The 12,862-nt window shown below is 41.6% G+C and overlaps 1 protein-coding gene, 1 non-coding gene and 1 pseudogene across 2 annotated transcripts; all 3 read left to right on the top strand.

Annotated features, from left to right (window-relative positions):
* Nucleotides 1-6,802: 6,802 nt before the first annotated feature.
* LOC147934959 (small nucleolar RNA R71) lies at nt 6,803-6,909 on the top strand. Its single transcript, XR_015573408.1, has one exon. It is a non-coding gene; the product is annotated as a small nucleolar RNA R71 (small nucleolar RNA).
* Nucleotides 6,910-10,812: 3,903 nt separating this feature from the next.
* Nucleotides 10,813-12,001, top strand: LOC147934958 (uncharacterized). The gene is made up of 2 exons (XM_087472857.1): nt 10,813-11,808; nt 11,894-12,001. The coding sequence occupies exons 1-2, from the start codon at nt 10,813-10,815 to the stop codon at nt 11,999-12,001; spliced, it is 1,104 nt and encodes a 367-aa protein (XP_087328983.1).
* Nucleotides 12,002-12,102: 101 nt separating this feature from the next.
* LOC147934957 (uncharacterized) lies at nt 12,103-12,862 on the top strand (annotated as a pseudogene).

Here is a 12,862-nt window from a genome sequence, read left to right as displayed (position 1 = left end):
TGAACACTTTTTTTCCGGGTTTTTCTATGCAAATAGATGCAGAATCAAATGAATAAAACTAATATGCAAAAATTTGAAATAAGAAAATGAGAAAATAAAACACAATGTTAAATACATTCTAGGACCCTCCCCCAAACTTAAATTACACAGTCTCTGTGTAAATAAAATTTGGAGAAAAGGAACCAAGAATCACAAAATAAAAGAAAATAAATGCAATGTTATTTACAAATGTTTGGATGAATGTGGTACCTCATGGGTTGGTGAAGAAGGAAGTTGTGGCAGCCTCCATGCTCGCCAGAGTGAACCCAGGGTTGTCGCCGACTTCAGCAGGTGCCAGGGTTAGCTCATCGGAGAGCTTGGTAATATGAACGGACGACCTGCTCGGACCAGCATCCGAGGGGTTGATCGGGTAAGGCATCGCGTAGCTTACCAGGTAGGGCATCAGGTAGTACGATGGGTATGGTGGGAAAGGCCCAGAATTGTCACCCGTGTAGTTGCTTGTAGGATGTACCGGATAAGGCATTGGGTACGACATCTGGTAAGGCTGAGGGAAGGTACTCGAGTGGTCACCCGAATGGGTGCTCGATGGAAGCATCAGATAGGGCATCGTGTAGCCCGCCAGGTGAGGTGTCAGATAGGCATCATAGTGGCTTCTCTGTGACCTATCAGGTCTGGTGCCTTCCTCCTCTGCTCGTGGCACGTATGACGATACCCTATGAGGTTCTGTAGGCACTAAACCCCGAATCCCTGCTAGTGGTCCGCTCCTCCCCATCCATGTGGGTACGTATGCTGGAGTGGGAGCTGAGGCACAACTTGCCTTGTCTTGTAGCTCCATAATCTGACCTCCCATTACCTTGATTGTGCCGGTAAGATCCTTCACTTTCCTTGCTAGGAACTTGTTCATCCTCTTCAACCACCCGATCCACTTGTGTGCCTCTCTCACTCCTAATGGCTGTTTCTGGGAGCAAACATATTCCTCAAAGTCGTAGTCCTCTGAATCTTCTCCTTGTCCTTGCCTTTTTGGCTCTCCCTCTTCAGCTTCAAATCCCCCCTCAGGATTATACAGCGCCTCTAGTGGAGGAATGAAGTCTATGTTGGCTCCTAGCCGAATTTTTGTGGTTGCGACGTTAGGCAAAATCATCTGAGTAGCTCCAACTGCTGGGTGAACGAACTTGAAGAGCAACCTTTAATTTGGCTTCTCATAAGCCAAGAATCTCACCAATGTGAGGTATTCAACATCCAACCATCTCGGCTCGTGTACCACTCCCTTCAGAGGCACATCGCAAGCCACTAATATTGGCGTAACTAATCCTCCTATGGAGATTCCTCAAGATCCTTCTCGCCTCTCGGTTTTCATGGCCCAAGACTTCAAATACAGGAACTGATCGAGCAAGACAAAGACCATGCTAGTGTTCGCTATATCCCATACTAGTTGTCTATCGCCCCTAGCATTATCCACGATTCCACACAAGGCTATGTCGAGAAGCTGAAGCTCATGGTCATTCACATTCCCTGTTTCTTTCATAGCAAATAGAGTGCAGGCTAAGGACTTGCGGAAATACCATAGGACAAGGCTCCTAATTTGAGCAGATTTGGAGATTGTTGACTTGTAAGGATGCTTTTCCTCCTTGTCTACTTTCATAGTTTTCCCATGACCAGCCTTGAAACCATACAATTCCTCCATCTCCTTAAAAGTAAGCTGATATTCCTTGTTGCGCATTGAGAAGGTGATGAACCCGATCCCCCCATCGGGTAGCAGCTTCGGGTGGTCTTCAAAGTAGTGTAACTATAGCTTGGCAAGAAAGTGAACAGTTTCCTCCTCATAAGCTTCTAGGTTAATCCGCATAAGCTTGCCCAGGTGGCACATGTCGAAAAGAAACTCGACATCTCTTGCGATCCCCAACTGTTTCATCGTCTCGCGGTGGGGATAGATGGTTCCAACAAAGCTCATCTTTCACAGAACCTTGAATAGCTTTGTCGGTGTCTCTACTTCTCTCTGCTTCAGCCTCCTCGACGCCATCTAGGTGCGTTCTCGCTGTTACTCTTTGCTGTCAGGGCTCTCACCATCGGTGTTCTCCTCCTCTTCCTCTGCTGCTCTCTTAGCCACCTTTTCGGCCTTTTCTGAAGTCGGTGTCTTCCCCCTCGTAACCTCAGCTGTGCTCTTTGAATGGACGGTTCGACTTTCCTCCCATCTTCCTCCTTCGGCGTTAGAGTCGACCTCTATTGGGTCGGTTACTGTTCTCTCCGACATAGACAGGTCCCTACGTCGTGGAGATTTGTGGACGGCACTCGCCATCGAGATTGGTGAGCGAACATGGATGTTCACACGATTGGGTGCTCGAGTATCTCCACGGGTGGCGTATCGGCTTGAGCATCGGGTTGGGGATTGGAAACGTTCACTCGTTGGTTGGGTATGAAAAACGTCATCTCGTCCCTGGGGATCACAAGCAAGGTCGCTTCTTTCTCCGGTTCTGGCAGCGACGGAGGTAGAATTGGTTCCTTTCTTTTTGTAGGTTCTTATCTTGGGAGTCATGGGTGAATGCTTGAAAAGAAGAAAAAGCTAAACTCGAGATCATTAGGGTTAGTTCCCGAAAATCTAAGAACACTCGACTTTTGGAGAGAAAATAGAAAGATGGAAGCTAAAGAGTTGTTAGGGTTGAGGGAGAACTTATCGGTTTGTGATGTTGGGGGAAAGGAGGTTTGGTCCCTTTAAATAGAAGAGGCAGCCGCTAGGGTTTCACCGAGAGTGGGTTAGGGTTTTGGGGAATTCAGACCTCACTCGCCACCCAAGTGGGAACACGATCAAGCTCATTGGGTACGTATTCGGGTACAGCCTCAGGTTCCGCAAAATTTCTATTTTCTTCTTTTTCTTTTCCTTTTTTTTTTTAGAAAACTTAAAGAAACATAAAACTATTGTAAAATCCAAATTAAACCAAAAAAAAGAAGATGGCAAAAGTATCTTAAAATGAAATGATACATTTGGGACTTCCTCCCAAGTGAGCTTGTTTTAAGTCACTAAGCTTGACTTTTCATGCTCTTCAAGCATTGTTTTTGGGAGGGAGAGGTTTTAGAATCCTCTCCATTGTAGCAGACTTATTCAACGGATTCTCCGGTTCTTGTCCTGGTTCCACAGCAAAGGCAGTTTGAACTTCTTGGCAATGCTTGATTATCCTTGGTATCATTTGGATGGAGAAAATCTGACTTTCTATTGGTGGCTTTTTTATTCCATTATTGATGTCAAATTTCATTTTGATGTGCTCTTCATACTCAATGTTGATTTGTCCCTTTTTCACATCTATCACCGCACCTACTGTCGCCAAGAATGGTCTTCCGAGGATTAGTGGATCTTCTGGTTCCTTATCAATGTCAAGGATCACGAAATCGGTGGGAATCTCCACTCTTCCGATCCTAAGAGGCAAGTTTTCCAGGACACCATGCAGATGCCTAATTGTCCTATCAGCTAGGACCAAATATAGGCTACTTGGTTTAAAACTGCTGAAACTCATCTTGTTGGCAACTGAAAGTGGCATGATACTAACTGAAGCTCCCAAATCGCATAAGCAATTGGTGAAGATCCGAAGGCCTATTGAACACGGCAGAGTGAAAAACCTGGGGTTCTCCAGTTTCTCATTGATCCTCAGTTCAGGATCTAAACACACACCACTCCTCAGGATTGCATTCCCAATTTCTTTAACAACTCCCTTTACTTCCATCTCCCACTGAGCCGTCTCGTTGATGATTTCCTCTCTAAGAGCGTGTGGTGGCAAAAACTTAGGGGGGGGGGGGGCTTTCCGGTTAGACATACCCTCTGCAAACGCCACTAATTGGATGTCAAGAGCTGCTCTGAATCTTTCCTCCAATTCCCTTTCCTCAAATGCAGGAAGTTGAGTTTGATATGTCATCTGGACGTCTGCCCGATGGCTCATCCGATCACTATCATTGGGTAATGCATCGCGTTCAGCCTCGAGTAATGCATCAATTAGCTGGTGCTCGATCACCAACTCGATCGGTCTGATTGAATGTAGGATCGGGTTGATACTTGGATAGGTATTGGTGCTCATAGATCCCACTGTGATCCATATCCTCCCTGTCTTGATCGTCACTGTCCTCAATGAGGTAATCATCTACATCTTCAACAAAGATCGATTGGGCAGTAGCATAATCCTTTGAGTTCTGAACAGATTTACAGGGTAGCTGGCCATGCTTTGGAGGCGGTTGTGTGATGGGTTGGCCTTCTAGGTATCTTAACTTACTATTTAGAGAGTCGTACTTAGCATTGAGGTCATTGTACCTAGAGTCGATTTTGGTGGTCATCTCAGCAGACCGTTTCGCATTGTCCATCGCTGTCGATGCTTGGCCTTGGATGATTTGCTGAATCAAGCTGCGTAGGTCAGTGATGTTCATATATTTCACCTTGTTTTACCGGAGTTAATCTGCACATTATGCATGATTTTCTAGCATGTTTGGCCATTATTGAGTAGCTTTAGGACTGTTTATGCATTAGAGTAGAATTGCATTGCATTTGCATAGTTTTCATCATAAGCAGGTGATTCTGGATCCTAAGAAGCATGGAAGGATGCTGAGGAGGATTTGAGCTATCAAATGAGGAAGACAAAGGAGCTAGAGCATAAGAATCAAGGTCCGGAAGTCTACTCGACCACCACGCTCGACCAGACACTCGACCGTGTGTGGAGAGAGACTCGACTGTTTGGAGGAACCAAAAGAAGAGGCCACTCGACCATGCACTCGACCGAGCACCTGGTCGAGCTGACCGAGCCGCCTTCCTATTTTGTCTTTTAGCCGTTTTAGGGCTTTCCCTCTCTCCTATATAAGTCCCTTGTATCCTATGGCCGCAAAGGAGAGCACTTTAGAGAGAAAAATCTTATAAACCTAGTTTTTACCCTTTTGGGAATATTAGCTTTTTGTTTTTGCATCATCAGCCACTTTTAAGCTTTTTCTCTAAGATTTTCATACTTTGTTGGTTCTGTAACTTTCTGGGTATTGAGAATCTGAGTTTACTTCTTTGTTCAATATTGTAGATCTTTGTCTTATCTTTCTTATCATGCAAGTTTCATTAATTTCTGGGTTTATGATTTTGTTCATCATGTTTAGTGATTCAGAGTAGTGTGTTTAGATCTTAGGGATGAATAATGCTGGATAAGAGTTATAGTTGCTTAGGCTGATCAAGATTGATTGTTTAAATATCTCTTCTAGATTAGATATGCTCTATGTTGTTCTTATATCTGAGAGGGTAAGAATAGATCTTAAGCTTCTTAGCATCATACCAGTGTCTAAGTTGTTAGATAAAGCTAATGCTAGAGATTATCATGCTTAACCTGAGAGATTGGATGTTTAAGGTGATTTTTGACATTAATGATCTGAATCTTAATGCCTGCTTTTATATGTCTTAGCTAGTGAGAACTAGTTCTAGGAGTATCTAAGTTTGATTGTTATTGTCATGAGAATGGATTAACAAGTAATAGAAGATCATTGTCTAGAGATAGCTCATTGTTGATTGAGATTTGTTGGTCAGTTTAGGTAATTATAACTCAAGTCCAGCCCATGATCCCATCCCTAGGACCTTCTCTGTTTATTCTCTGTTTTGATACTGTTAATCGCTTGCTGTTTGATTTGCTTTCATCTTGCTCTTTTTGATTGTCAAGGTTTGGTTCTATTCTTCGTAGCCTCCCACTCGACCTGGTACTCGATCGAGCATACGATCGAGCGCTTGCTCAAGTTCACTTTCCAGTTCTTGTTTTAAGTTCTGCATTTATTTGTTTCATTTCTTGTTTCATTCTTGTTGCATTCATTTCGTTTCTGTTTGATCCTGTTTCATTACTTGTCCTGCATTAGTGTAGCACTTGTTCTTGTTTAGAATCATTACTGGTTTGTTTTCACTGTTTACTTTGCATTTAGTATCTTGTCTTAGTAGCTTTACATTCTGCATTTTATCATTATCATTAGGTTGTTAGTTAAAAACATTCATCATATTTGGCTTGACTTAGATAAGTGTTCACATCCTGATTGCTTGCATCATACTCATTATGGATTGACATCTCTTATACTGCAACTGCATAAGAGTAATTGAAACCTCATGCATTCCACCTGATCATATATCTTTGGTCTTAGCTTGAGTTTGTTGTCTGATAGCATCATTCATACATTCATGAGTTAAGAACCCACAGAAAAAGACATGTTTCAATTTGGCCTCTTGAGGTTGGTTGTGTGATCCCTGCTGAGGCGGAAATCCAGGTGGTTCCATTGGTTGGTGGTAACCGATGGAGTACTGCTGCTTAGGAGCATAGCCTTGATTGTATTGTACAAAAGGCTTTGGCTGTCCTTGGTTCCCTTGGACTGCGGATGGGTAGATTTGATCCTGAGGATTAGCAACATTAGGGTTACGTTCGGGTTTGGTTTGTAGTTGTTGTAACCTTTATTGTAACCCCCTTGATTGTTGTTGTAGTTCACATCCTCGACCTAAGTATTCTCCCCATCTTGCTGATGAAACTGGTCTTCCTCTGAGAGTAAATGGACATGTTGTTGCTGGTTGAGGAGTTTGTCCAATTTTTCATTGAGGGCTTTCATATCTCGCTTATACTTTGAATCTTCCTCTCCGGATGATTGTATGGTGCGATCATACTCCTCATTGTAGTGCCCATCAGATTGGGCTAAGTTCTCCACCAGGTCCCAACCTTCATCAACATCCTTGTTGAGAAAATTGTCGTTGCTGGCGGTGTCTAGCAACATCCGTATTTTAGGGACGATGTTGCGGTAAAGTGTACTAAGCAATGTAGCATTGCTGAATCCATGATGCAGGCATCAGTTGGTGTATCCCTTGAAACGTTCCCAGGCTTCACTGAATGTTTCGTTTCTTTTCTGAACAAAGCTGGAGATGTCATTCCGCAACCTTGCAGTTCTGGAGTTGGAGAAGAATTTGGCGAGGAACGCCTTCTTGCATGCTTCCCACGTGGTGATAGACTTCTTGGGCAGGGATTTCTCCCAAACGTGTGCTTTATCACCCAAAGAAAATGGAAAAAGCCAGAGCTTGAATCCATCTTCGTTAACTCCATTGATTTTAGTGAGGCTACAGAGCCTATCAAACTCATCTAAATGATCCAATGGGTCCTCCATTGGTAGTCCATGAAACTTGTTACTCAGTATCATCTGGATGAGACAACTCTTGATCTCAAAACTGTTGTTTTGAACAGCACGAGGCACAGTGCCTTGCCTTTGAGTATGAGTAGATGGAGCATCTCCAGCTCCTATGTTGGTCCTTTCTTGAGGAGCTTGTGGACCATTCTGATTATTCATGACCTCCTCAATTGTTCTTGGTTGCGGTTGCTGTCGGAGTAACCTTGGTCTGTCGATGTTATCGATGAAAAGACTCAAGTGTTGGCTACCCTTGGATCGTGTTTGCATGCACAATCAGTTATCCGAGTGAGTACATGAAGGTCGACCCAATCCAGGTGATAGAGTGACGGGTCGGGTGGGATCTCGGGTTGTTCTTGAAAGGCAAAACAACCAAACAAGAAAGTAAACAAGTCAGTACCGAATCTTCTGAGATAAAAAAAACTTGATCTAGCAAGTGCCAAAATCTTAAATGTAACAAACAAAATTCAACCAAATGGCAACGACGCCAAATTGAAAACAAGATTTTCACCCAGGGTATCAATTCCTTATGCAGTTGTAGTACAAAGGGTTATCAATCCAAATGGTTGTGATGTTAGCAGATAAGATATGATCAGAACAATGGAAGTCAAGCCAAGCAATAGTATGGGTGTTTCTTTTGACTATCAACCTAGAGTAAATAAAAAAGAAATGAAACAAGAGCCACACGATCTAAGCACACGATGCAAGCATTTGAGTACAGGATCGAGTAGGTAGTCGGATAACAGAAAAATCAAGAGCACAAAGACGAACAGCTCGAGGGTATACACGAGAATGGTGATCGAGTACCAGTTCGGGTAATGAGTCGAGTTATGGATAAAAGCTTAAACAATCAAAAACGAAAGCTCCTAGGGATAGGGTAATCGACTCATAAGTGCTCCTGATCAATTTGGGATGTCTCACATGCCTCAAGCAAAATATTCCCTAGACAATGAATCTCTAAACCTTGCAAATCCACTATCTTGGTAGAAACAATCAACCTTAATCACTCCCTTACCAAACTCTCGATGGAAAAACATGACTAAGCAGACATTAAGGTCCGATTCATTATTGTCAATGAACTCCTTACACATCTAATCTCTTAGGCAAAGTGAGTAAATCTCTAGCATTAGTTGGTTTAAGCATTTCAACTAACATCTCTCGATGGCAAAACACCCTAGATCTAATCTCAACCTCTCGTTCTGAAACTAGCATTAAGATTACTAATCTAGAAAGGAATTTTCATAAAAAAAATCAAGCTAAGGCATCCTTATTGATCAAGAGCACATACTCACCTATCTCATTTCTAGAAACTTTGATTCACTACTCAGATCTCATGGCAAACAATATGAAAACACAAAGGAATGAGAATCGCATTGAATAAAAAGGGAAACCGAAGTAATAAAAATACAGATATGCAAATGAAAGAGTAGTTAAAAGAAGTGAAAATTGAATCCTAACAAAACTTGAAAATTTTAAATCGCTCACTCTCTCTCTTAGGAGCTCTTGCTCTCTGGGTCCATGAGTGTCTGCCGCTCTCTAGGGCGAGAAAAAGGAAGGGGGTTTATATATGGAAACCCTTTTGACCTAGCAGCTCAGTTCTGCCCGAAGGTCTGCTCGAAGCTATGGACGAGGTTCGAGTCGTGTGGATGCCCGGGTTGTTCTTCCGGCGCTTGGATCCTCTTTGGTCAGAATAAGGTTCAGACTGTTCTTCTTGCACGATCACTTCATTGGGTAAATGTTCAGGTCTTACCTTATTCTTCCCCTTTTTGGGCTCCGAAGCACCTGTTATCATCTAAAATGCACAAATGCAATAATGCAGCACCCTAAGCGGCCTAAATGCAAATTCCTAAGGTTAAGGACCTATAAATTCTAAGGTTACGGTATTTATAATGCAAAATATGGATGAAAAATGCTGCCTAAAACATGTAAATTAGAGAGTTATTAATTCCCTAGACAATGAATTTCTAAACCTTGCTAATCCAAACTCGTGGTAGGAACAATCAACCTTAATCACAACATGACCAAGGAGACACTAATATCTAATCCATTATTGTCAATAAACTCCTTACACATCTAATCTCTTAGGCTAAGTGAGTAAATCTCTGGCATTAGCTAATTCAGGCGTTTCATCGAGTTCTCGGTGTGGAAATGCCTAAAATCTAATCCCAACGTCTTGGTTTGAAACTAGCATTAAGACCACTAATCTAAATGGGAAATTTCATAAATCAAACAATCTAAAACATCCTAATCGATTAAGAACACTTTCTAGCCTGACACATCCCTTGAAACTTTAGTTCACTACTCAGATCTCACTGCAATCGACATATTAAAAGAAACGAACAGGAATTGCATAACAAATATGATGAAAAATGAAAGTAAACTATGTATTGAAAAGAACTAGAATGTAATAAAAAATCTAAGTAAAATATTGCAAAGCAGAAAATAAGAAATCCTAACAAAGCTTTTAGAAATGTAAAACTCGGCTCAACAAGGTCTTTCGGTGGCTCTCGCTCACTGTCCAGGGTTGTGGGTCTCGAAAATAAGAGAGGGTTTATATATAGAAACCACTTGACCTAGCCGCACCAACTGTCATCCGAGGCATCTACACGAGGCTAGGGTCGAGCACCTCCTCGGGTTAGACTTCGGTTGGTTGTTCTTGTGCTTAGATCCACTAGTTTGGGTTGAGACTTCGGATTGTTCTTCTGCACGATCACACCTTCGGGTATATTCTCGGGTGACTTCTCATTCTTGCTCTTTTTTTGCTCCAAATCATTCGTTTTCATCTAAAATGCAATAATGCAGCAATGCAACATCCTAAAAAACCTAAATGCAACTATCTAAGGTTAAGGACCTAAAACTGCTAAAGATAGACTCCAAACAATGCAAAAAATGCCTAAAAAAATGTCTAAGAAGGTGTAAAGTAGAGAGACATCAATCCCTCAACAACCCATTCTCGAGGTTGAGGTTTTTGATGTTTAGGGAATTAACTTCATGGGGCAATTGAACCCACCGTTGAACGGTAACACGTACATCCTAGTGGTGGTTCATTATGTCTCCAAGTGGATTGAATCCATCGCAAGTCCTACAAATGATCACAAGGTCGTAGTAAAGATGTTCAAAAACATCCTTTTCCCTAGATATGGGATCCCTAAAGTAGTGATCAGTGATGGGGGAACACATTTCATTAACAAGATTTTCGATGGCCTGTTACATAAGTATGGGGTCAAGCACAGGGAAAACGAGCTATTTTCCCCCCAAGAACTATCATATCTCGCTGGATGGATCCCAGACTTTGGACAAGAGCTAAAAGTTCTACACTTATATCACCCCGAATTAAAAGTTCGATATGTAATTACACCCATTCCTGGGTTTGTCATGGTTTACTATTTGCTTAACCGACTAACGAAAAGCCTAAACCAAATTAGACCATACTAACCTGATTTAACCCAAATTTATCGATTTAACCAGAATTTGACCTGATTTTTTTTCGATTTAACCTCGTTTTGACCCGACTAAACATTGTTTGAAACCCAAAATCCTCGAAAGAACCTTAAATTGAAAATCCCCAAAATACAAAGAACCCTAAAAAGAGCGAGTCTGAGTTCGAGTTCCTTCAAGTTGAGAGATTTGAAGGCATTAATCAAGAGAGATCCCGGCGACCCGATGCCTGATTACGATGAAGAAGGTGAAGATAGAGACCAATTTCACATCTTACAGTTGGTTATGGACTTTGTCGACGAACCTCCAATCCACCACAATGTGTACCCAGAGAGTGAAGACGACGATGACGATGGTCAAGTAAGAGCTTGTATGAATATGAGGCGTGGTAATGGGGAGTTGTTCTATAAGCAAGTGTTTTTCAATGGAGTTGCTTTCAAGGAGGCGGTTCTCGATTATGTTCTCAAAACTGTGAGAAATCTGAAGCAGTACAGGTATGATAAAGCGAAAATATGGTATAAATGTGTTGGTGTTAATGATGAGGATGGATCTAAATGTGAGTGGAAGGTTTATGCGTCGATTCTGTCAAATGATAAGATGTGGAGGATCAATAATATCATTGATAAGCATAGCTGTATTCCAAATGGAGAGTGTGAGATGTTAACATTGTCGTATATAGCTAGGTTGTTTGTTGATAAGATTAGGGATGTTTCTGAGTTCTTCATGCCAAGGAAGATTGAAGAAATCGTAAAGGCATATTGGAAGATCAGTATCACTAGGGCTCAATGTCAAGCTGCTAGGAAGACGATACTAAAGTGGATTGAGATGGAGTATGATGAGCAGTTCCATAGATTAAGAGATTATGCAGCTGAGATTATGGAAGCAAACCCGAATTCACATGTTGAGGTCAAATGTCTTACGAATGATGATGGTAAAGACATGTTCAACAGGTTCTATGTTTGTTTTGACAACATTAGAAGAACATGGATGGCGACTTGTAGGCTGATCATAAGAATTGATTGTTGCTTTTTGAAGAATAAGATTAAGGGTCAGCTATTGGCAGCTTTAGGAAGGGATGCAAACAATGGTATATATCTAATAGCATGGGGAATTGTAAAAGTTGAGAACACTGACAATTGGGTATGGTTTGCAAAGTTTTTGAAGGAAGACCTTTGGTTAAACGATGGTGATGGATTCATCATGATGTTCGATAGGCAAAAGGCAAGTTTATATGGTTGATATAACTTCACTTATTGTTTTATTTTGGCTTCACTGATTTAATTTGTGTCTTGTTGTTATGTCTCAGGGATTAATCAAGGTTGTTTCTCTGAAGTTACCAAAGATAGAGCATCGGATGTGTGTTCAACACATATACGAGAACTTAAAAAGGCTCATGGAAATAAAGCCCAACTGAAGCCACTATTATGGAATTTGGTATGGTCTTACAATGAGACAGAGTATAGGCGGCATTTGGAGAGGATATTTGCTTATGATTCTCGCGTTGACAGTGATGTAATGAGGACAAATCCAAAGAGTTGGTGTAGGGCATTCCACAAGGTTGGTAACTACTGCAAAGATATCGACAATAACTCGACATAGTCTTTTAATAGCTCCATCAACAAGGCAAGAGAGAAGCCTTTTGTTGCCATGTTAGAGACAATAAGACGACTGGCCATGGTGCGAATTGCAAAGAGGTCTGTAATATATAATTCTCACACAGGTAATTTTCATCTTCTCCTTATGTATTATTTGTTGTGTTTATAGATTCTCATGTTTTTCACAAATGTTTGCAGGGATCTATACTCCATATGTTGTTAAGTTTCTCGCGGCTGAGCATAAAACAGCATCTACGACTAAGGTATCAACAACCACAAATGGCACCTTAGAAGTCAAAATTAGTGGAGACTCTCACCGTGTCTGTCTAAAGAAGATGACTTGTACGTGTCAGAAGTGGCAAATATGTGGCATCCCATGTGAGCATGCATATGGTCTCATCATTGACAAGAAGCTAACGGTTGAAAACTACGTCTGCCAGTGGTTCCGAATAGCTATATGGAGGAGAAACTATGAAGAACGCCTAACTCCACAGAGGAGTGCAAAGTTTTGGCCTTGTACAAATGGGAATAAAGTGTATGCAGAACCACCTAAGGAAAAACAGACCAAGGCTGACAAGAAAAGGAAGAATGGTGTCAATGAGTCACCTACTAAGAAGCAACCAAAACAGAAGAAAGGAATAATACATTGTGGCATTTGTGGGGAAGCTAAACATAACTAG

Source organism: Camelina sativa, chromosome 11 (genome assembly GCF_030686135.1).
Source record: "Camelina sativa cultivar CO46 ecotype springtype chromosome 11, ASM3068613v1".
Classification (NCBI taxonomy): Eukaryota; Viridiplantae; Streptophyta; class Magnoliopsida; order Brassicales; family Brassicaceae; genus Camelina; species Camelina sativa.
The sequence above is the reverse complement of the archived record's forward strand: the minus strand, read 5'-3'. Positions and strand labels throughout refer to the sequence as shown.